This window comes from Xenopus laevis, chromosome 4S, assembly GCF_017654675.1.
Source record: "Xenopus laevis strain J_2021 chromosome 4S, Xenopus_laevis_v10.1, whole genome shotgun sequence".
Taxonomy (NCBI): domain Eukaryota; kingdom Metazoa; phylum Chordata; class Amphibia; order Anura; family Pipidae; genus Xenopus; species Xenopus laevis.
In genome coordinates this window covers 40,783,820-40,809,722 of record NC_054378.1, presented here as the reverse complement: position 1 = coordinate 40,809,722, position 25,903 = coordinate 40,783,820, and the positions used below count along the sequence as shown (strand labels likewise).

The 25,903-nt window shown below is 39.0% G+C and overlaps 1 protein-coding gene across 1 annotated transcript in view; it reads right to left on the bottom strand.

Moving 5' to 3' along the window:
* cpne7.S (copine VII S homeolog) overlaps window positions 1-25,903 on the bottom strand; it is a 60,247-nt gene that overhangs the window by 12,153 nt on the left and 22,191 nt on the right. The window contains exons 3-12 of the mRNA XM_018260509.2: window positions 24,852-25,034; window positions 24,066-24,140; window positions 23,612-23,686; window positions 21,890-21,973; window positions 21,094-21,183; window positions 19,045-19,143; window positions 14,753-14,839; window positions 12,255-12,314; window positions 10,823-10,956; window positions 9,101-9,155 (exon numbers count right to left, since the gene is read on the bottom strand). Of these exons, the coding sequence (XP_018115998.1) occupies window positions 9,101-9,155; window positions 10,823-10,956; window positions 12,255-12,314; window positions 14,753-14,839; window positions 19,045-19,143; window positions 21,094-21,183; window positions 21,890-21,973; window positions 23,612-23,686; window positions 24,066-24,140; window positions 24,852-25,034 (942 nt within the window). The remainder of the gene's footprint in view (window positions 1-9,100; window positions 9,156-10,822; window positions 10,957-12,254; window positions 12,315-14,752; window positions 14,840-19,044; window positions 19,144-21,093; window positions 21,184-21,889; window positions 21,974-23,611; window positions 23,687-24,065; window positions 24,141-24,851; window positions 25,035-25,903) is intronic.

Here is a 25,903-nt window from a genome sequence, read left to right as displayed (position 1 = left end):
ATTCCTAAATTTGGTGATTTTGGTGACATTTCCAAAAATCACCTCAAAATAGCTACCCTGCAGCATCGTATTACCCACATACTTTTAGGTAGCAAGAGAAATCACCCCAAATATGAAAGCCTAGGGTCCTCTGAACAGTTTGATACCCAATATGTATAGGTGTACCCAAGCACGTGGCATACAGGGGCCCTAAAAGGAAGACCCCCATATAGTCTGTCATTTCAGGTACTGCAAAATCAACACATTTACATTGTTTTGGGGGGGGCAAAAGTAGAAAACAGTAAGTTCACCCCAGAAAACCATATATTTTCGGAAAGTACACATTCCCACGAATCCAAATTGGGTATGCATGTCTTTCTACGCCAAAGTACCAAGCCGCAAATCATTCCTAAATTTGGTGATTTTGGTGACATTTCCAAAAATCACCTCAAAATATCTATCCTGCAGCATCGTATTACCCACATACTTTTAGGTATCAAGAGAAATCACCCCAAATATGAAAGCCTAGGGTCCTCTGAACAGTTTGATGCCCAATATGTATAGGTGTACCCAAGCACGTGGCATACAGGGGCCCCAAAAGGAAGACCCCCATATAGTCTGTCATTTCAGGTACTGCAAAATCAACACATTTACATCGTTTTGGGGGGGGCAAAAGTAGAAAACAGTAAGTTCACCCCAGAAAACCATATATTTTCGGAAAGTACACATTCCAACGAATCCAAATTGGGTATGCATGTCTTTCTACGCCAAAGTACCAAGCCGCAAATCATTCCTAAATTTGGTGATTTTGGTGACATTTCCAAAAATCACCTCAAAATATCTACCCTGCAGCATCGTATTACCCACATACTTTTAGGTATCAAGAGAAATCACCCCAAATATGAAAGCCTAGGGTCCTCTGAACAGTTTGATGCCCAATATGTATAGGTGTACCCAAGCACGTGGCATACAGGGGCCCCAAAAGGAAGACCCCCATATAGTCTGTCATTTCAGGTACTGCAAAATCAACACATTTACATCGTTTTGGGGGGGGCAAAAGTAGAAAACAGTAAGTTCACCCCAGAAAACCATATATTTTCGGAAAGTACATATTCCAACGAATCCAAATTGGGTATGCATGTCTTTCTACGCCAAAGTACCAAGCCGCAAATCATTCCTAAATTTGGTGATTTTGGTGACATTTCCAAAAATCACCTCAAAATATCTACCCTGCAGCATCGTATTAGCCACATACTTTTAGGTATCAAGAGAAATCACCCCAAATATGAAAGCCTAGGGTCCTCTGAACAGTTTGATGCCCAATATGTATAGATGTACCCAAGCACGTGGCATACAGGGGCCCCAAAAGGAAGACCCCCATATATTCTGTCATTTCAGGTACTACAAAATCAACACATTTACATCGTTTTGGGGGGGGGGGCAAAAGTAGAAAACAGTAAGTTCACCCCAGAAAACCATATATTTTCGGAAAGAACACATTCCCACGGATCCAAATTGGGTATGCATGTCTTTCTACACCAAAGTACCAAGCCGCAAACCATTCCTAAATTTGGTGATTTTGGTGACATTTCCAAAAATCACCTCAAAATATCTACCCTGCAGCATCGTATTAGCCACATACTTTTAGGTATCAAGAGAAATCACCCCAAATATGAAAGCCTGGGGTCCTCTGAACAGTTTGATGCCCAATATGTATAGGTGTACCCAAGCACGTGGCATATAGGGGCCCCAAAAGGAAGACCCCCATATGGTCTGTCATTTCAGGTACTGCAAAATCAACACATTTACATTGTTTTGAGGGGGGCAAATGTAGAAAAAAGTAAGTTCACCCCAGAAAACCATATATTTTCGGAAAGTACACATTCCCACGGATCTAAATTGGGTATGCATGTCTTTGTACTCCAAAGTACCAAGCCGCAAACCATTCCTAAATTTGGTGATTTTGGGGACATTTCCAAAAATGACTTCAAAATATCTACCCTGCAGCATCGTATTACCCACATACTTTTAGGTATCAAGAGAAATCACCCCAAATATGAAAGCCTAGGGTCCTCTGAACAGTTTGATGCCCAATATGTATAGGTGTACCCAAGCACGTGGCATATAGGGGCCCCAAAAGGAAGACCCCCATATGGTCTGTCATTTCAGGTACTGCAAAATCAACACATTTACATTGTTTTTAGGGGGGCAAAGGTAGAAAAAAGTAAGTTCACCCCAGAAAACCATATATTTTCGGAAAGTACACATTCCCACGAATCTAAATTGGGTATGCATGTCTTTGTACTACAAAGTACCAAGCCGCAAATCATTCCTAAATTTGGTGATTTTGGGGACATTTCCAAAAATGACTTCAAAATTTCTACCCTGCAGCATCGTATTACCCACATACTTTTAGGTATCAAGAGAAATCACCCCAAATATGAAAGCCTAGGGTCCTCTGAACAGTTTGATGCCCAATATGTATAGGTGTACCCAAGCACGTGGCATATAGGGGCCCCAAAAGGAAGACCCCCATATGGTCTGTCATTTCAGGTACTGCAAAATCAACACATATACATAGTTTTGGGGGGAGCAAAGGTAGAAAAAAGTACATTCACCCCAGAAAACCATATATTTTCAGAAAGAACACATTCCCACGAATCCAAATTGGGTATGCATGTCCTTGTACTCCAAAGTACCAAGCCGCAAGCCTTTCCTAAATTTGGCGATAAAAGCAACAGTTTTTACATTTTTGAAAATTGCCTAAAAATATTGCAATTGGCCGCATTTATCTCACCCAATTTCTTACATACAATTCTAAAACACCATAAATACTGATGCCAAGGGTCAACTGAACCGTTTGATGCCCAATATGCATTGATATACCAAGGCAGCTGGCATGTGCGGACCCCTAATGAAAATAGTGCATATGATTTTTCTCCGCTGCCGATTCGCCTTCTGTGAACATAGACCCTTGACTTCATATTATGTGGCTCAAGACCCTCCTAACAGCAAAGACCCCCCCAAAACCATATATTTTTGGAAAGTACACATTCTGACGAATCCAAAAAAGATAAAGACGTCTTTCTACACCAAACTGCAAAGCTTTTCTAAACGCAGAGGTTTTTAAATTTCTGAAAATCGCCTAAAATTGTTGCAGTTTGCCGCATTTATCGCACACAATGTTTTACGTATAAAGAAAAATCACCCTAAATATGGACGTCAGAGGTCTACTAAATAGTTTGATGCCCAATATGCATATATTTACCAAAGTATGTGGCGTGTACGGACCCCAAATGAAAAACATGCCTATGAATTTTCATGCTAGCCAACTAAGCTGCAGAAAAGAGAGCCCCAACTGTGCGTTATGTGCCATAAGACCCCAAAACTGTAAAAAGACCCCCAAAAACCCATATATTTTTGGAAAGCATATATTCTGGCGAATCAAACTAAGTAAAATAAATCTTTCTATACCAAAGCACCAAACAGCAAAACTATACTAAAGATACATAAGGAACAATAATGCATGGATAAAATTGCAATAAAACCACAAAAATAGCGTAAATCAATGAAATAACAAAATAATTGATCCGACAGCGTAATTAGTGGCCGAAATCGATTATCCAATAGTCACGCTGTCAAAATAACATGCTTTTAGGCAAAACAAACAGTACAATGAATAAGTAAAAAAAAAAAAAAAACACCTGTTTGTGAGTTTTTGTGTATACATATTTGTGCACTAATAAAAGTTGTCTGAGTGTGCAAATACATGTAATTAAGTGTAAATAAGTGTACAAAATCGACCAAGTGTGCTAAAATAAAAAAATAAAAAATACAAATTTTTACTAAAATGTTTATGTAGGTGTATAAATGTACTGTAGGTATGTGTAAGTGCAGGTAAGTGTGTAAAAAAACGTGCACTTACCGTTTTTGTAGCAGGAGGATCGCTGGAACCGAAGGAGGACTCCTGGCAGCGTGTCTGCAGAGTTACTGCGCAGCAGGAAGTGAGTGGGCGGGTGGTGCGACGAGGAGGAGGTAAGCCAGCAGCAGCAGCGCTTACATTGCGCTTCTGCTACTTTGAAGTCGGATCTGCGACAATCGCGTCGCAGATCCGACTTGACAGCCCCCCAGCCACGTTGCCCAGGGGGCTGTCTACCCTCCTGACTCTCTGCAGAGGCGGCAAAAGCCGCCGATGCAGAGAGAAGGGCTCAGCTGCAATAGAACGTACGAGGTACGTTCTTGGCAGCCTGAGCCCTGAACCGCCAGCACGTACGCTGTACGTGCTTGGCGGTTAAAGGGTTAAAAGCGTTGTTTACCTTTACGTGAACTTTTATTATAATGTAGAGAGCTATATCCTGAAACAACTTGACGGTTTTTATTTTTAATTGTTTGTGCCATTTGAGTTATTTAGCTTGTAATTCAGCAGCTCTCCAGTTTGCAATGTCAGCAGTCTGGTTGCTAGGGTCCAAATTACCTAGCAACCATGCATTGATTTGCATAAGATAGGACCTGAATAGAAAGATGAGTAATAAAAAACAAATCTGCACCTGGGTAGTAACCTATGGAAAGGAATCAAATGTTTGCTACCTGCAGGCTGCAGCTGGCTTAAAGGGCGTGTAAAGGCAAAAAAATAAAATCCCATTTTTACTTTCTTTAATGAAAAAGTAACCTATCTCCAATATACTTTAATTAAAAAATGTGTACCATTTTAATAAGAAACCTGAATGTATGCAGTGAAATTCTCCCTTCATTTACTGCTGTGGATAGGAATTGTCAGACGGTCCCTAACTGCTGAGCAGGGAAACAATCATACTTATGAACCGCAGGAGGAGCCCCCGCCTTTCTTCCCAGCCATGCAGAACTCAAGCAGCTTTGTTTATGACGATCCCTAAGCAGCCCAGACCACACTGAGCATGTGCACAGTCTTAGTCTTGCAAAGACGTTTAATAAAGTTACAAGGTGGTGACGGTGACCCCCTGTGGCCAACTTTGAAAGCAACTTTGTTTGATTAGGCTTGTGGTGCAGTAAGTTCATGTTTATGTTTAGTATACAAAATACAGCATTTCTAGCCTTATTCTATTTTAGACTTTACATGCCCTTAAACAAACCAGTCAGTGATGAATTGCTTTGGGTTGCTTCCCTGATTCAGCTTTGCCTACTTGAGCCTATCCGTCTTTAGATTTTTTTCACCTTCTAACTCAGTGGTCCCCAACCAGTAGCTCGTGAGCAACATGTTGCTCACCAACCCCTTGGACGTTGCTCTCAGTGGCCTCAAAGCAGATGCTTATTTTTAAATTCATGGCTTGGAGGTAAATTTTGGTTGCAGAAAAAACAGGTGTACTGCCAAACAAACCCTCCTATATGGTGGTAATTCACATAGAGGCTGCCAAATAGCCAATTACAGCCCTTATTTGGCACCCCAGGAACATTTTTCATGCTTGCGTTGCTCCCCAACTCCTTTTACATCTGAATGTTGCTCACAGGTAAAAAAGGTTGGGGATCCCTGTCCTAAAGCCACATGTCCCAAACATTGATGGCATTCTGCTAATTTGAGCAGCACTTGTTAAAGGAAAACTATACCCCCAAAATGAATACTTAAGTAACAGATAGTTTATATCAAATTGAATGACATATTAAAGAATCTTACCAAACTGGAATATATATTTACATAAATATTGCCCTTTTACATCTCTTGCCTTGAACCACCATTTCATGACTCCATCTGTGCTGCCTCAGAGATCACCTGACCAGAAATACTACAACACTAACTGTAACAGGAAGAAGTGAGGAAGCAAAAGGCAGAATTCTGTCTGTTAATTGGCTCATGTGACCTTACTTGTGGTTTGTATGTGTGTACAGTGAATCTTACGATCTCAGGGGGCGGCCCTTATTTTTTAAAATGGCAATTTTCTATTTATGATTACCCAATGGCACATACTACTAAAAAAGTATATTATTATGATAATGGTTCATTTACATGAAGCAGGGTTTTACACATGAGCAGTTTTACTCAGTATCTTTTAAAAGAGATCTACATTGTTTGGGGGGTATAGTTTTCCTTTAAAGAAAAACGTGTGGGCAAGTAAATTCCTCATGTGACTGTACCTTAACATTGAAACTAAAAGATCATTTCTTTATACATTAACTAGAAGCATCTCACTCTTTCAGCAGTAAGTATGGAGCACTCCTTACGCAGCTGCCGAAGCCAACAAAATACTGATACTGAGACTTTTTAAAAAAAAAACTTAAGGATATAAGGTCCAGGGGATAGCACTGCAGAGTTTTCAAAATCCTGTTAAAATACCAGAAATATTCCAACAAATTGACTGTTCTGCTTCTGCATGGAGTCGTCACATTGAATGGAGTTGTCACACTGCTTAAAACGAAATACTAGTTATAAACTTTAATGAGACAATCGCTACACTGGCCAAAGCCTGGCGCTTGGTAGATCCTAGGCCTCTTTTGCCCCAATTCCGGTGAATATTATCATTTGATTAAATTATAGGTGCGGGAGATCTGATGAGCTTTTGCAAATAGTGGAGGCAGAGCTTTTGGAAATAATATTAAGGATAATTGCAGCTGTGGTAATTATCCGTACCTAATGGATGTAATTAATTAAGCAACATTTCCAAAGAGTCAAGATGATTCATAATTAACATCTGAACATAATTAAATTTAAAATGTATCATAATAATGATTAATAATTATATACAGAAAATTACATCTTGAATGTTGAGCTCTGTAACAATATTTTAAATCTTAACTGAGCCTTCCCATCTAAGGTTATTTGTATTATTGGTATATTTATACATTTGTGCTGCTATATATGTTATTCAGTTTCATCCACATTCGGTTCAAGCTTTGTAAGACAAAATGACGCTCTCTTTCTTTTCTCTACACCTCAAGGCTGCTAGGAGACTATAGAAAAGTAGCAGCTGTATAGTGCATTAGTGCATGTTTCCTCAATCATAAAGAAAAGGAATACAGCATAAAAATAGAGAACGTGGCATAATAATATACCATGTATACCAACTTCAATCAACAATAATAAAAAAACAATAGTGCCCAAAAAGCTTTCCTGCCACTGATGTTAAAGGTCCAATCCCACCAAAAGCCTTGAGTTGCTGTTTCTTCCATGTGGCTCTATTGAGGCTGCAAATCAGCATATATCATACTCTAAAAACCAGCAAAAAGCTATTTTGAAAGAAGATGAATTAAAGGGAAAGTGAGTTTACAGAAAAGAAAACAGCATCAGAAATATCAAGTCATTCCAGGTGTTGCATTGAAATACATATATTACACACAAACATGTACATAAAAATGGCACAAAAACAACATTTTAAATGTAGTTTTCTCCCGACATTTTAAAAATGGAGTAAAGCTCAGTATAACTTTTCCCCGTGTACCAAACCAATTCTTAGATAACTTGCTCTGCTTTGGTTCAGACAATATTCATTTCACACCTCTGGTAGGTTATTTATTGAGGAACCATTATCATATTAATAGGGATTAGCATTTTATACTCAGGGCACAAGTTTCTGTCTAACCCTATAGGTGTGAAAAGTCTCATTAACAAAACGAGTAAAAAACTGATTAAACAAAAAAAGTGTATTTTATACAATTTTATATGTAAAAAGTTTTTAACTCACACTTGCATTATTTTACTAGTTTTAGCTTAATGAATGAGTCAATATTAGCAATTTGAGTGAATATATTATCTAAAGGAAAAGTAAAGCCTCCCAGCCATTTTTTTGGCTTTAGCAGCAATTAGACACTTGACCTAAGATAATAAATCATATTTCTGATGCTAATCCCTATATTATGCAAAATAGCATTTCTTGTATTTAGACCCTTATATCTTGTTACAGAATTGGAATTACAAAAACATGTAGGCAGATTAAGAAAGCCCAGGTTATCCTGAAAAAAAATGATTTATCATTTTCCTAGGTAAAATAAACCCCCTCCCCAAAAAATTCCAATTTGATGCCTTACTGACAGGTGTAGTAAGGGCTAAAGGCAAATTCAGAAAAAACGTCTATAAAATGTTGTGCAAAAGACAAAATCGGAAAACAATCTGTTTAAAAGACAAATTCACAAAAGTGGAGATAGAGGTTTGTGAATTTTGTGGCAAATCCCCCATTGTGTAAAAAGGGAATTTTCGTAGGATATGACACTAATAGTCCCTCATACCTGGTGTATTACCCAAGCACTGGAATTCAAAGTTCAGTGAAAGGGACATAGCCCTGCTAGAATCATTTCAGCTGCTTACTAGAAAGGTTTAGTCAAAAGAAAGGGAAGCATCCGCATAAAGACTGTTCACCTGGTTTGAAATACATTATTAAAAGAGTCTAGTGGGGACAGGTATTGAGCGCAAGAACCTCTGAGACAAGTTTAAAGAGATTTGACAACTAAATTAGAAGCACGTTCTAAAATTAATTTTAAGACGAAGAAGATTTTTTGTGAAGCCTTTGTCATATAAATGGGGCTCCAACTGGGAGTGCAGCATGGGGAAGGAATGCTGACTGGGCTATGAAAATAGATTGTAAAATGATGTGGTTAGTGGGAAGCAGGCAAAGAGGGGGGTTAATGAGATACCCCCCCTAGTGCAGCAAGGCTATAAGCAAAGAAAGTGTATATGTGAACATATTTAGGGGAAGGTAAGGGAGATAGGGCCTTGCGGGGAGTACTGATAAAGTTAGGAAAGGGACCTCATCCTATTATGGTGGCCGGAGAACAGCATAACACCCACACACAAGTTATCACAAGTTATTTAATTTTGTCCCAACTTGTATAGGAATGCCTGCTTTATGTTAGGGGAACAATGCCCCAGCTTTATGTTGACTTCTGCCAATGGTGGTGTATGGTCAACATAAGGTCCCAGGAGGGGTTGTATTGTATCAATCGCATAATTATCATTATTTAGCTATTTATGTTTTATATATTCTTGACTTTGCTAATATAACTGTGACCTGTTTCATCCTACCCTGGATATGTTTATTGTTTCCTGAGTAGGGAAAGGTGTGAGGGGCAGTGGTTTATATTGAATGGGGTTAGTGACATGAAAACATAAAGCAGAACACTTTTGCAATCAAGGGGAGTATCAAGAGAGTTAAATGATTACCTCATAATTTGGAGGAATCCGAGCTCCAAATCCCAGAGCTGAAAATCTCTTATCACTAAGAAGAATAAGAAAAGGGGCATTTATAGGATGTGGAGGATAGTAGTGAGTAGCAGCAAACACAAATGTAAAATACGACCTTCTAGGGCTCATTTCTGATCATAAAGTGCAAAACATGGCATGGAAAGTGCCATGTTTTTACCCATAATGCAATGTTTCCTCTCATAATTCTAATATAATAGATGTCACAATGTGATGGTTTTTACCCATGATGCAGCGTTTCTTCCAATAAATCTTGTGTAATAGAGGTTACAATCTGACTGTGTGACTGTTGTCTAACGCAATTGTAGCTGTTGAGTTAACAGGTGTGCAATTGCACTTTCACTACAACGCAAATTGTTGGGCCCATCATAATAAAAAAGGTAAGGTATAAAAAGTATTACATTTGCATGTAAATTAAATACATCTGTGAAAAACAGTTTAAAGGGCATCTGCACCCAAAAACTTTTTTCTTACTTGCAAATGTAAATGGAAGCAACTTTCCAATGTACATTAAAGGACAAGGAAAGTCTAGGGAACATATAGGCTTCCAGTAAAGGCTTTACACAGCCACTGTCTAATCCACTCCAAACTAACTCATATCCCTGCATTAGTTCCATTGGGGAAAAAACACTGCCTTCTTCATGATAATCACCCACAATCAAGTGGTCCCTGACAAAGACCAAGACCAGGCACATGTACAATAGATCCCACTGCAGAAGAGAAAAGTGCCTTAAAGGAGAACTAAACCCTGTTAAGCAAAAACCTCCATCCCCTTCCCCCAATTGTCCCCCCTCCCTACTTGCTCCCTCCATAGTAACTTTCTTGAAAAAGTGTCCCTACCATTAACCTTTTCATTTTCATGCAGAATAGTGCAGCGGAGCTCAAGAGTGTTCAGTGTCAAAACTGAGATTTTTCGTACATGCTCAGTTGGGGCCAGGTTGGTATTCGTGGCTACTGCACATGCACCAGAAAGCTCTGAACATTGCAGAAGAAAACAAGAGGATCTGAAGATACTGAAGATGGCGCCCATGGAGTGTAATATTGGAGTGTAGGCAGCCATCTCAGGTCAATTTTGCCTGGTCATGTGCTTTCAGAAAGAGCCAGTGTTGCACTATGGAACTGCTTTCTGACAGGCTATTGTTTCTCTTACTCAATGTAACTGAAGGAGTCGCAGTGGGACATGGATTTTTAGTATTGAGTGCTGTTCTTATATCTACCAGGGAATTGTTATCTGGTTACCTTTCTGCTGATGGGCTGCTGGGGGGCGCTGAGGGAGGGGGGTAATATCACTCCAACCTGCAGTGCAGCAGTAATGAGCGACTGAAGTTTATCAGAGACTGGGGGCTCCTGTGAAACTGACAATATACAGCATCTAGCCCCATGTCAGATTTTAAAATTAAAGATAAAAAGAATCTGTTTGCTCTTAAAAAATGTATTTCAGTGCAGAAGTCTGCTGGAGCTGCACTAATTGATGCATTTTAAATAAAAACATGTTTTCCCATGACAGTATCCCTTTAATATACTGAATAGTACTGAATGCATTTGTTTGATGTAAGGCATGATATTTATTTACTGATATTGACTTATATCTCCCTTACTCAACATGATAGATATAAGCATATGCCTCAACCTATAAACTTAACATAGTCAGACATAAAACACATAGAAAGGGGTGCTATACACCTGTCATAGTCTTGGCAGATTTCCCCCACTGCGACCAATGCCTTTAGATATTCATTAGGCTGATAAGGGTTGATATAGTGGAGAGAGCAGCTGTTCCGAGGATCTCCATTGGATGCTGTGAAGTCTATAGCCACCTTAAACAAAGAAAGGGGTGGTGCCAAATGTCAGACAAGATAAGAGACAGTCATTTATAAAATGATATTATCATGGAACGCAAGTAAAATATATAATAGAGTATGGTATGGGTCAGTGATAAATAGCATTAGGGCTTTCATCCACTGGTCTTCTAAAGTTCTCAGTGGGTTTGTGTTGAACAGTTAATTATTAAAGTCAAGTTTTTCCCTTATTGGAGCTCATCAGTATCAAATAGGGTTTCTGATTAGCAGAAGGTCCTATAGTAATAAGGATAGACCAACACCAAACACCACTTCCTTTGTATCTGAATGTCAAACATTCTGAGATGGGTCAGCACCAGAGAAATGGAAAATGAACAAATGCAGCACAGGAGCAGCTGGCTGGGTCATTAGTTGGAGCCTCCCAATCTCTCAGCCATCTTTGGGGGGATAAGGGGTTTTGGCAAATAAATGAAAATAAATGGTTATAGTTTTAGGTATGCTGAATATTCAAAGCAGGATAAATGTTACCTTATATTGCAGCAGTATGTAGTTTGGAGAGCTCAGTTTGGGAAGAGCTAAAGCTAGATGAGCACTCCTCTCAATGAATAATGAACTGTTTCCATGGAGTGGAATAGAAAATATTTGCTGAGTCATGTGTGTGCAGTTTAGCAAATTTTGGCTTTTGATAGGAATGCTGGGCTTGCAGGACAATACAGGTTAAGAGTAGGAGTTTCCAGCTCCAGCTACTGACCGAGCTGCTCCTATGCTGTGCTAGTTCCTTTTATCCCCATGATTAATGTCCTTTCGTGCAAATCCTAGGCAAACTGTCAATATAATATTACCTTTTAGTTGTTTTAAATGGTGCATAATGGTAGAAGCTTATTTCATGAGTCAGGGTCACTTTTAACATTTTCAGTTTCATAAATTGCCCTTTAAAGTTGGTAATCACTTGCTGAATTTTTAAACTGCCTCTTGGCTAGAGCTCCTCAGAAATGGTGTGTTGCTGGGATCTGATAAGCACCTGCCCTAGCTATTTCATTAGAAACCCTGCAGGTTAGCAGCAGTTTATATAGTATTTATCAAAAAAGGAAGTTATGAAAGAAAACATTACTTTTGTTTCCTAGAATTCCTGCTGGTTGTTTACAAAGAAGGTGAAGCTTTGGTTGATCTTAGTGCTTTCATTTTAAATGTTGCCAAAGCTGGTGCAGACACACAAAGCCATACAACTTATCATTCTAGAACACTGGGGTAGTGTAGATGAAATTAATTTGTGCCAACTGCAAACAATGAAAAATAAGGTGGGAAATATTACTCACTGTAAAGTGGATCTGGCAGCCGCCCATAATATAGTCAAGGAAAGAATAGACTTTGTGTATCTAAAACCCCCACAAAGGTAAGGTAAAAACAAAACAAAACATAGACATTATCAAATGTATCTGCTTATTTGCATATAGGGGATTGTAACATCATACATAATTATGCCATATATACTAGAGAGTGCTAATCTTATATCTTATATCTGCATCAATTTTGTTGCTTTTTTTTTTTTAGAAACTATGAAAACACTAAGAAAATCGTATGTTGTTACTTTTAGTACTTATTGCATTATAACTAAAAATACAGAAAGTGTAACAAATACATTATAACGCAAGAAGTCACATTTCCAAAATCAGTGCAAAGTGCACTTTTCAGACACTAATCTTGTTTTTCTCAAAAGTTTCCCAGAATCCCAGTAAAACTGTGCTGCACACCATATTGCATCCAGTGCAGTGAGTATGTGGATTTTCATAAATTGCATCACTTTTGTTTAGCAATCATCAACATTATCATTTATTTAAATAATGCCAAGTTAAGCAGTGCTTTACATTTATTTATAACGAACAGGGAACAAACAGCAAATAGCAAACAAGGGTTTACATAGAACGACAGGATTAAAGGGCCCTACTCGCAAAGAGTTTTTTAAGGGTTAGGGTACCATTGGATTTTAGAAACAAATTTGTGATTTATAATAGATTTACGTCTGATTAATTAAAGATACATTGAATAAGCTTCCTGAAACAGGTGGGTCTTTAGAAAGCATTTAAAAGTTTGCAAGGCTGACAGCTCGAGGCAGAGAGCAGTGTCGGACTGGCCCACAGGGATACCAGGAAAACTCCCAGTGGGCCCAGGTGTCAGTGGACCCTCCTGCTGATAAACTTTTGGCCTATTTTATGGCCTTTCCCTATTTCTAGGAGAACAAAGTGGCTAAATAGGTGGAATAATAGATTATAGTATGTAAAGAAAAGAGACTAGGCAAACAGAGGTTGAGTGAGGAGAAGAAGAAAATAGTATTGAGGGTGGGCCCCTGGTCTAAAAACTTTTGGTGGGCCCCTGGTGTCCCAGTCCGACACTGGCAGAGAGTTCCAAAGAGAAGTCTTGTAGATGGGAATGGGCTGAAGTGATGAGAGGAGAAGAGAGGCTAAGGTCAGAAGCAGAGCAAAGGTTGTGTAAAGGATTATATTTTGTGATCAGAAATGAAATACAGGGAGAGCTTCATTGTTAAGCGCCTTGAATGTAAGTGTTAGTAGGTTGAATTTGATTCTAGAGGTGATTGGGAGTCAGTGAAGGAATATTTATAGACGAGCTAGTGTTGAGAGTGGTGAGATAGATGAATGAATCATAATAGCAGTATTAAGAACAGATTGGAGTTGTGAAAGGTGGCTTGCTGCAATACCTGTGAGGAGTAAGTTGCAGTAGTCAAAGCAGGAGATAATAAGAAATTGGTTGTATCTGAACTGAGATATGGTCGTATTCAGGCAGTTGAATACAACAAGATTTTGCAAGTGTTTTTTGCAAGTGGTTTAGCAATGGGTGCAGTAGCTTCTAATAACACAAACCTCTAATGGAACTCTGGAAATACTGCATTGGGTTTCCTTGTAGTGACAAGAGGACTGTCCCAATAACCGTGGCACCCATGGGTTTACCCACGGGTCAGACGGGTTCGGGCCAACTTCTTTTACACTGTATGCGGGAAGGTCCCGTCTGTGACCTTCCTGTGCTGGCTTCTTGTTCCAACGGCATCTATTTATAGACACGCTCCTGCCGCGTCACCTTTCGTGACATCAGAGATGGGCGAGTAATGCGCGGATCTATAAATAGAAGTGCTGGGTGGGTTAGGGTTGGTTGTGGGTTAAATTTTTTTTAACCTGTGCAGCACTATTTCCTTGCATCCATACATGAATCTTCTACAAATGACCTAAATGTCATGCATTCATTGTATTGCACTCATCACCACCAGGGCTGCAACCTCAGGGGCCCTCACACACCTGCCAGGCCCCCCCTACCCAAGTCATTGAGGACCCCCATGTGCTGACAACCCAGCCCCCCCCCCACGTACCTTACATTTTTCATTTACAGACATGTTCTGGGGAGGCCAAGGGTGTAATGCCCCTAGTCTCAGATAAGGAGTAGGTCAGGTTCAGCAGAGCCCACCAGGCTTTTTCTCTGCATCCCACCGGCCCAGTCCAACCCTCAATGCACCATATTTAAGGTTGCTATTAAATGTAAGCATGCTTACTTAGGTCATAAAAATGTAGTAAATCATTGCATTTGGCACTCAGAGTGCCAATGCTGCAGATTCTACCTTTTCAGGCCTCTGATGAATGCTTACAAAATGCTATTTATTGGATTCCACCATATGGTAAAAGTTGTAGAATACAAACCTATGGTGAGAATTACAGTGAACTGTTATCCAGAGACAAAGGCAGAGATAACAATTAACTTGATATGGATGAATGACACCTGAGTTTTCTAAGCATTAGTCCCACTAATTTACCTTCAAATTAGTCAGTATAACAATTCCAGAGTTCTTGTAATTTCTCTTCTTTACTTTGTACTTGGGGTTCACACAATCCCACTGCATCTGAAAAGAAAGAGAAATGAACTTTCAGAGACAGCTAGAGGCCAGGGAACAGAAACCACTACTGGCATGTTATTCCTTACAGCTACAAGAATGGATGTCAGGGACAAAACAATCACAGAGTTGCAGTCATGGAGATAGTTAGGCTGCCTTGAAATGTCAGGTTATATTTGAATAAAACAGTGCACTGGGCTGGCTGCATATGCCTGTGTTTATAAAATGTGGCATTTGATTCACAAGTAGTTTGCTTTAATCCTCAAATCTGACATTTCCATTTTGGAGAACAGTTTATACATTTGCATGTAGATAATGATAACTGCTTTGTGGATTCAATTATTATAGTCATGCAGAGGAGTACAGATGATGCTAAGCTTCCCCAAACCTGTTTGCCTAAAAAAAATTAAAAAAAAAAAACTAAAAGAAAAAAAAGACCAAAAATCCTCTGACTGACCGATGTGTCTATTTGAGCTGGTTGGGAGGGAGGGGCAGAGGGTGCTGCTACATCTTTTCCCTTGAGCCCCCATTGTGTGATGGTCTGTGTGCTGCCTCAGAGATCACCTGACCTCTCTCTGTTAATTGGCTCATGTGACCTAACATGTATGGTTTGTTTGGTTTATGATTACCCAATGGCACATACTGTACTATTAAAAACGTATATTATTATGAAAATTGATTATTTACATAAAGCAAGGTTTTACATATGAGCTGTTTTATGTTCTGTCAATTTAGGGACCAACATACAATATACTATATATATAGGCTGAATCCCATTACATGCCATAATCAGTGCAATTCACATCTGAATTTAATAATCAGCCCTGTAGAATCACCTTATATAACAAGCAAACCTAATTTTCTGCCTTATTATTTGCAACAACCCCTAAGCTTAACTTCTCAACAGCTGCTCAGAGCCTACTGAGCATGTGAGTGTGCCTGACATTTCTAAAAAAAAATCCAATATGGTGACTCTTTTTGCACAACTTTGAAGGTATTAAAGGGTAGTTCACCTTTAAAGGGGAAGTAAAGTCTAAAATAGAATAATGCTAGAAATGCTAGAAATATAAACATGAACTTACTGCACCAGAAGCCTAATTAAACAAATGATTTATGCTTTCAGTTGGCCGCAGGGGGCTGTCAACTTTGCAAGACCAAGACTATGCACATGGTGAGTGTGGTCTGGGCTTCAGTTGGCAAATTAAGCTTAGGGATCGTCATAAATTTTCAAAACAGCACAAGTCAAATAATATCTGCCATAGAAGCCGATATAGCAAGACTGATTAATAATCAGAATATGCAGACTGCACTTGGTCTGTGGATAAGGATCACTACACAGTCGCCGGCTGCTTTATAGGGAATCAAACAAAGCTGCTCGAGGTCAGGGAAGTAAAGTGTAGGGGCTCACCCCTGCCGTTTGAAAGTATGAGTGTTTCCTGCAGAGCAGTTAGGGACCGTCTGAAGTTTCCTATCTGCAGCAGTTAGAGCGAGTAAAACGAAGGGGGGATTTCTCTGCACACAATCAGGTTTCTTTTAAAAACGGTACATATTTCTTAATTAAAGTATATTGGAGATAGATTTATTTTTCATTAATGAAAGTAAAAATGGGATTCTATTTTTTTGCCTTTATATCCCCTTTAAGATAACTTTTAGTATGTTATAGGATCACTAATTCTAATTAATATTTTATAACTTTTATATATAACTTTTAATAACTTTTATTTATAACTTTTTTGACAATTGGCTTTAATTTTGACTACCATTGAAATGGTACTGTATGTATTTCTGCCATGTGATCTGGGCATAATATTCAATATATGGTTATGAAAATGTCTTCCTACAGTTTAAGGGTTTAAATATGATTTTGCTTCAAGGCCCAGTATCTTTAAGCTATGCCAGTTTGTATTATACAAGGAAATGGCACTGCATTTATTCTACTTAAGTGAATTTGTGTGCAATTTGACTATGACCCTAGCCTATACAAACAAATAAAATCATCCTGTTCCTATGGTCAGTACCCATTATAAATGGTATGCCTAGGCTTTATAAGCTGATCCTCTTCGCCCCCTTCCCATAAATATACAGCAGATGTCTGGTCATTTATATGGGAAGAGAAATTCTGACCAACTACTGGACCTGGAAGACCCAAGAACCAGTGACAGATACACTGTGAGCTTTATTGCCAGCATTAAATGATATTGTGTAAACACTGAGATGGAGCTTTTTTATTTATATGTTTAAACTGGCAAATAAAACAAAACAAAATCTCTGATTGCTCTTTGCTAGTACATAATTAAATACCTTAGTCAAGTCATTAAAAGGACAGTTGCTGCCACACAACAGCACAATAATACAACTAATATTGGTGGATTACAGTCATTATCTCCTTATAACATAGCTGCTCAACTACAGGCCTGCCCTACTGCTGCTCAGAATTAGCAAGTCTATCCCTATTATGATAATCTACATGAGTCTTAATTGTGCTCATTGAACCTTTTTGCTTATAGATGTTGTGAATATTTTTTTCAGAGTTATAATTAGGACAACGTTTGTGCAGGTCTAGTAAGCAAAACAACCATTTAGACATTTGCTTGAGAATGTCTATGTGATATTAGACCTTGACATATATTGCTTCTGTTATTACTTTGCTTTTTGCCACAACATGTGCTTTGGATTGGATCAAATTGACTACAAAAAGAAATGCAAACACTTTGGTGCATAATGCAATATACTAGTCTACTGCTCACCTGGAAGGGTGAACAGAACATATCTAACCAAATTACATTCCTTGAACTCTCATGACTGCTTGGTCTCCATATTGACAGCTTTCCCAGAAATAATTCTTGAAGGAAGTATCAACGACAACTTGGGAAATCAGCCCAGGGGAGTTGGGTTATTTATGATCTTCAAAACCGTGCAAAGCCTGACTTAGCAATATAGGAAGGAAGACAGCCTTAAGAGCAGATATATATTCGGCCTTAGGCTTCACAGTGATTAGGACTCATCATTCCTTTCCAGCCAATGCATTGTTTCTCTTTGAAATGCATTATTGCCTTTAACTCTCACTGCTAAAGAAGCAAGCCAAAGCTTTATGTTGTACATGTCTTCTTCTACTGCTGAGAAAGGTTTTTTGTAACAGAGGCAAGAAGGCAGAAAGTTTTAGGCCCTCCTTATATAAAATAACATGTAGGGATATTATCTGTGCACTGGGTATTTAATTTTATCTACCAAACATGCAGTAGTTTCAGTCTAAAAATTATATTACAAAAAAGGTTACAATTAGAAGAATAAAGAAAAAAATATGCCCAGCATGAGCCCTATTCAGATAACTCAATACAGTATAGGTCATGGGGGGAGGGGGGTCTTCTCTAGATACAGTAACACATAGCAACCAGTCAACTGTTTTCAATATTCTAGCTGAAGTAGACTTGTGACTGGTTGCTAGGGTTTAATATAATTAGAGCAAATGTTGCATTACTACATACATTTTTTTGGTTTTTTTCAGTTTAATTTAACGCAACAAATTTTTTTCTCAAATCAAATGCAATTACAGTCAATGGGTGTTCTTCCTGTGGTGACTTTTTTAAAGTCAATGGGCATTTTTTACGACAACTTTTTTGTCTCTGTGACAATTTTGTCTTGGTAACTTTTTTTGTCACAAAGAAAAATGTTTGCCGCAGTTTCACACATAAAAAAATTGCAGATGGCAAAATGCAGAAATTCACAGCGAATCCATGCCTGGCAAAAAAAATTGCTTTAATTTAGACCCATAACTAGGAACCAGGAATACCAAATGTTTTGGACAGTACAACACATATTTCTCTAGTAGTTTAAAATTACAAGATACCCACTTACTAAATCTGCAACCATGCTATGTAAATTTGGAGGAACACATCTGTTTAACATTAACAGTCAGATAACATAGTGGATTTAGCTTAGAAGTGTCTGCATTTTTGTATCTCTATATTTAATATTCCTTATTTTCCCTTCTTTTGCAGTTATGGAATCACCAGTTCCCTTCCCTTGATTTTATTTTTCATTGAAAATGGTGTAGGCACCAGTTTAAATCATTTCCCGGCTGTAGATTTCATTTCAGTGCATAAGAACAGTTTTGCAACAGATTAGAACAGAGAGCTACATGCAGATGTATTTTGGGTAACTCATCTCTCCTTTTTTCAATATTATTGTCTCCCTTTTTTGCCAAAGCTTTATACCTTATTTCCTCCAATTGCTTTTTGCATTTCTTCAAAGGTTGCATAAAACTCTCCAATAAAATCATGTTTTCCACGGGAGTCATAATCCCAGACCAGGCACTGCAAAAAAGAGCAAGGGATAGAGGGGGTGAGGATGAAAAAAAGATTATAAAAAGGAGGGAGGAAGTGAGGGAGCACAGAGAGAAAGAACAGCTAAGCTGAGATAGAACTGGCTACAGCAGAAAACCTGACCTAGTGGCTCTGCAGAAATAAAATAATCAGAATCCCCTTATACTCCTCAGCTGTAAAAAATAGTTTTTTTTAATAAACCAATATATGCAGAGTTATTGCTCCTAGAATTCACCTATTTATAGTTACTTTGAAGGGATATCTATTATTCAATGTTTACTATGGTTTAAAAGTATTTCTCCTGGAAGGGAATATGCTTTAGTCTTTTTGTTGGGTACAGACTTTAGGTACAAAGTACAGAAGTTTCTCCTGTAGAGATCCACACAAGCGTATTTCTCCCCTATATGCCCATTGAAGTGGGTGATATCAGGCTGATCAGATCGTGGGCCCTAGGGCCCAACAATCGGATCATAATGGATCTGATAAGGGCAATCGGATCGCGATTTTTTAACCTGCCCCATTGAGAGCTAGATATCGATGGTTGAAGCCTGTCGGATGATCCCACACACAGGCCAATAAGCTGCCGAAACAGTCTGTCGGCAGCTTTTATCGGCCCATGTATCGGGGCCTTAAGGGAGGTGAGTGACAGATCTAAATATTACTCAGTAAGTAGTGCAGTCGTTGGTCTTGAAGCACAAAGGCAGGAATGGCATACAACATCTGAACAGGGATCATTAGTAGGGATATTGTACAGCACAAAACAAGGAAATCAAATTGCAAGCTTGGAGAGGCTGCAAGTGACTGAGATGGACAAGCTGTTCTTGGAATAACCAGATTCTGCTACTGTGCTGCTCTGCAAGAAAACCCATCATTAGTGAAAAACTAATTTTGTTACCTAAGACGCATCCTTTAAGTAATTCAGAGGTTGTTAGAAGCATCACACAAGAAATTCATACTTTTTATTGTATCTACTTGTAACTAGTTGCAACATTAAGAATAAAGTTAGTGTACTGTTAAATTGTATTGTTTTTAGCTGTGATCTACAGCTACGTGCTGGAGTCAAACCAGCGATGTGGTGTTTCTATGGTGTCTGCATTACCTCTGCCCTATGTGAGCAGAGAGCTAAGGTCCTGGTTCACTCCTTTTGCCATCCTTGTATTTGCAAGTAGGCATAGCTTGTTTCACCTGCTACTAATCTGGTACCACAGTTGATCAGTGTAAGACATTAGTGTGTCTATAAAACCCCCTGCTTTGCGCAGACTCATTGCCCAATGTAGGTCTATTTCTTGATTGTTCCTGGGTGTGATTCTAGTCTGATTTTCTGTAACTGACATTTGCCTGTTTTTTGACCTTGCTGTATGGCTGCCTGAACCGAACCTTGCCTGTTTGATCACTCTTCTGGATCCTGACTTTGTACCGTGTTACTGGTTTTGACCCCGACCTGTTTATCCTGACTACGCTTATGGTTCCTGATTCTGTACCTCACTGTTTGATTGGTACTGTTCTTGCCTGTTTATCCTGGCTACACTCCTGGCTTCTGATTCTGTACTGCACTGTCTGGTTGGTACTGTCACAGTCTGTTCTACGACTTCATTCTCTGTTCGCCATTTCTCCTGTATACGTTACGGTTCCTTCCCCTGCCCAGAACGTTCTCCCTGGTTAAGACATTAAAAATCTGAGTGCTTCTCCCAATGCTAAATGCAACAGCTATAGGCAAAATCGTGAGCCGAGACCGGGACCTTGGGTTTTTTTCTGGGTTTTGGGATACCATACGTTACACATGCTCCAGCAGAATTGTAAACCTGCATGGCTTACCCAACTACCGACCCTACATCAACACAAATTACAAATAACCCTTGATATGGAATAGAGGTAATAATCAGGGCTACAGGGAGAAATTTAGTGGTTTGTTACAGTTGCCCAGAGATAGGCATTTCTCACCTTAAGCTTCCTCTTTTCTTCACAGCAGCAAAGAGAATTTAGCGACACCTTAAATGACTCCCACACAGGGTTCAAATTGTTTTTAATGACCTGTGAAAAAGAAAGCAAGTTGAATAGCATATGCCAAGCTGTCCTGGATGTACAATATTTTCCTTGCTTCCTTTTTACGCTCATAATTATCACATATTATTATATGTATCATTATGTATTACACACATAGTTACATAGTTACATAGTTAACTTGGGTTGAAAAAAGACCAAGTCCATCAAGTTCAACCCCTCCAAATGAAAACTCAGCATCCATACATACACCCCTCCCTACTTTTAATTAAATTCTATATACCCATACCTATAGAGCTTAGTATCACAATAGCCTTTGATATTATGTTTGTCCAAAAAATCATCCAAGCCATTCTTAAAGGCATTAACTGAATCAGCCATCACAACATCACCCAGCAGTGCATTCCACAACCTCACTGTCCTGACTGTGAAGAACCCCCTACGTTGTTTCAAATGAAAGTTCTTTTCTTCTAGTCTAAAGGGATGGCCTCTGGTACGGTGATCCTCTTTATGGGTAAAAAGGTCCCCTGCCATTTGTCTATAATGTCCGTTTTCTTTAAAACTATCCCAGTAACAAGACACAACCTTCATGTTCCCTGCTCCTCATATGTCAGCCCATATCTATTGGAATGTATAGGTTTTCAAACGAAAATTCTGTCATAAAATCTAAGATTATTTTTCTTAACTTATTCATTGAGATGGGGACCTTCATTGAAGGAATATTGTTGGTACTTACCTCTGTCCTGTACACAAGCTGCTCACTTTGATCATCATTAATCCTATAGATTTCCAGGAATGGATCTGATTTGCTAAAAAGATCCTTTTAAAGAGAAAAAACTGAAATGATTTAGAAATTGCAAATGAATGTTCAAAATCATTATCATGAATTATTTTATATAATGCAAAAATATGCAGATAGTATCAGTTCAATGGTGGAGTGTACTGAGTGTCTGCATCCTGTGCAACTAGTGGTGTGCAGTCTTGGTAATGAAAGGGAGAAGTCATTCACAACAAAATTCTCCAAAAAATCTTTGCTAGATATTAGTTTGGGAGCAGTTTTTGAAGAATTATGTTGAGTTATCTTGTTTCTGGTGCTTTCTGGTAAGTCCAGCAAGAAATTAAAATTCACTGCTGCACACCACTTACTTGCATGTAAGGTGCATTCAATTCCCAGACTGCCTCCAAGTCCAATAGTATCCAAGCTATGTAAGGGGCTTAAGCCGTCATCTTGTTTATTGCAGACAGGGCTGATCCTATCTAATGTGGGGCCCTATTGGGACCATGTTGGCGGGGCCCCTAGACAAAGTGTTGCTGGCTACTGACACACCAAGTATTTAGGAAAATAAGGGCATACAGGCACAAAATAGAAAGGAATGGGGCATACAAGGTAAGAGAGTGAGAGGGATGAAATAGGGGCACATAATAGGGGCACACAGGGTAAGAGAGAGAGAGGGAGGAAATAGGAGAGTGGACTGGGCCAATTAGTTTGGGGCAGACTGGGCCGATTCAGCTTGGGAGCAGGCTTGGTTGGATTGGGGGCAGGCAGGGCCTATCAAGGTTGGAGGAAAGTTGGGCCTATGAGAGTTGGGGGCAGGCTAGACATATGGAGTTGGGGGATAGGCTGGCTTATCAGAGTTGGAGGTGGGCTGGACCTATGGATTTGGGGATGGGCTGGACTCTCAAAGTTGGGGGCAGGCCAGGCAGCATCATGTGCTGAGGGAAATATTATCTGTGCTGCCCTGTGGTGCGGGCCCCCAGAGGTGCGGGGCCCTATTGGGCCCAATTGGTCCAATAGGCCTAAGGCCGGCCCTGATTGCAGACATTGTGGCACAAGCTTTCGGGGACAAACCCCTTCCTCAGGTGCAAATGAGGAAAGGGTTTGTCCCCGAAAGCTTGTGCCACAATGTCTGCAATAAACAAGATGAATGCTTAAAGGAGAAGGAAAGCTAGGGAGGCATTTTATCGCCAATAGATTAGCTGCAATAGTGCAAGCTAGAATGCTACATTTATTATGTAGAATATTTTACCATACCTGAGTAAAAAGCTCTAGAAACTCTCTGTTTGTTTAGAATAGGAGCTGCAGTATTAATGTGGTGTGACATCACTTCCTGCCTGAGTCTCTCCCTGCTCTGGGCTCAGATTACAGTAGAGAAGGGAGGGGTGGGGGGAGAGGAGCAAACTGAGCATGCTCTTGCCCAGGGCAATGAGGTTTAAGCTGAAGGCAGGAAGTCTGATACAGAAGCCCATATGTACACAATAGAAGAAAAGAAATGCAGTGTTTCTTTTGACAGGGGACTCAGAGCAGCATTACTTTGGGGGTTTACTGGTATATTTAGATGGACCTTTCTGATAAGGCTTACTTAGTTTTAACCTTTCCTTCTCCTTTAAGCCCGTGCAAACTGGTGTGCTTCTTCCCCTTACATAGCTTTCTGGTAAGTATCTATTCTGCATGTATCACCTTGTCATCCAGTTTCTTTGCACAGAATGAGAGCTCCACATATCCATTGTTTCCTGAGATCTCTTCAGACATCACCTGTGGGAAGCTTTAAGTTAGTATCAGAACTTCATGCATAACTGTTTTTTATTTTCATATCATTTCATGGCTACCTTAAACCTACGTGTACTTTCTACCTTTTTCTGGGCAATCGTTTATTTTTAATCCATTAAGGTGGCCATGCAAGGGCTGATAAAGGCTGTGGACTTCCACACCAAGTCAGCAGCTTTTTGGCCCCTGTATGGTGCCACCAAACAGGCCTGATCATCCGATATCTGAGTGATCTCAATTGAATTATAAACAATAAGAGATAACCGTGTTTCCCCATATGTTATATGTTTTTGGCTGACCCACACCAGTATAGGTTATTTGTCAGGCAATTCAGTTAACCAGAAAACATGACCTGTAAGATGCTCACCGTTATAGTTGATTTTCCTGCATACTTTCCATATTTCAAAAACAACTCTTTGGTAATCTTCTTTTGTGCAACAATCTAAGAGGAAAGGTAAAGGCACTTAGACAACAACAGAAGCATGTGAAGTGACCTGTGCAAATCACAATATTAACAACCAGGCTGAAATTGGCAGGGTCACTAAAGTGAAGAACACTTGGCAGTTTAATTGTGTCTATATAGAATCCTCCTAACTACCCACCAGTGAGTATTTCAAGAGTTATCAAACTATTTAACATTTGTGGATAGACTATTAATTAGTTAAGCATTCCAGTGGGGAACACAAATAATAGAGAACCACTACTGAGCTAATGGTATTTATACCATAGAAACTGTTATATTGCATCTCTGTGTAAGTATCTATTTAAGATTATTATGCACTCATTACAGGAATGTAAAACTGATACAGCTAAATTGCATTCAAGAAGGCATGCAAGATTGACTGCTGGCCATGTTAAAGGTGTCATGCAAGAGGAACTGGAGGTATTTATATTGGCACTTTATACCCTTAAAAATTAACCTGATGAAAGGCTGAAGGGGCTGAAACATTGTTATAAGATACAGTAGTTTGGAATAGGAATATACTTTGTGTATTAAAACTTTAAAAACTGCGCCCTCTTCAGTCTGTTCACTATAATCTTAGTCCAGTAATGCTGCATTGTATAAGCATTTATTGAATTAAAAAAATAGAAACATTCAAGATAACTTGGAATACTCTGTAGTTTTTATCCATTAGGCCTTACAGATTCATACCTGTCCCAATGTAATTTCAACTCCCCCTAGGAAGTCATCATCTCTTGCTCCAATACTGCAGTGACCATGATTGTCATACACTTCAAATCGTAGTTTCTGCATTTCTTCAAAGTAATAATCCACTGTGAAGACCTTAGAGAATACAGGGTTCAGGTTGCTCTTTATTATCTCTGACCTGTCCACCTGTGAAACAGTGAAATGGTTTAGCAGAGGATTATAACGTTGCTGTTAGAGATGATTGTGACACACAAAAGGCATTTGAATGCAAAAAAAAAAGATAAACAGTCACAGGAAAACATGTTTGCTTTTTTTTTTTTCAAAATGCATTAGTTAATAGAGCTCTTTCAACAGAAACCTGCATTGAAATCCATTTTTCAAAAGAGCAAACAGATTTTTCAATATTTAATTTGAAATTTGACAGTAGTCTAGACATGTTCATAGTTTCCTAGGTGCCCTCAGTCATGTGACTTGTGCTCTGATAAACTTCAGTCACTCTTTGCTGCTGCACTGCAAGTTGGAGTGATATCACACCCCTCCCTCCAGTCTATTAATAGAACACTGACACTGGGGAAGGGGGACCAGGTGATGAATGTCATAATGAGAGAAAAAATGTTCATTATGCGAGGGATGTGGCAAAATCAAATCAATATATGTCTCTTTGGAAAAAGTTTGAATTTGGTTAATTTGGATTTGGTTAAATTGATATTATTTATTTGCATTGTAAAATATGTTTCTTTTGAATTAATGTTGCATGTATTTTATTAGCTAATTTATTTATTAGCTAGTTTTAAAATGAAAACATTCCTGCAGCTGCATTGCTAAAAATGTCCTCATCTGTCTCTCTATCCAGTGGTAGATATAAGAATAGCACTTAACAGTAAAACACCCAAGTCCCACCATGACTTCTCCAGTAACATTGAGTAGGAAAAACAATATCTTATCTGAAAGTGTTTCCATTGTGAAATGCTGGCTCTTTCTGAAAGTTCAGAATCAGGACCAATGACATGAGATGGCTGCCTACAAACCAATATTCCAACTAAAAAAATACATTT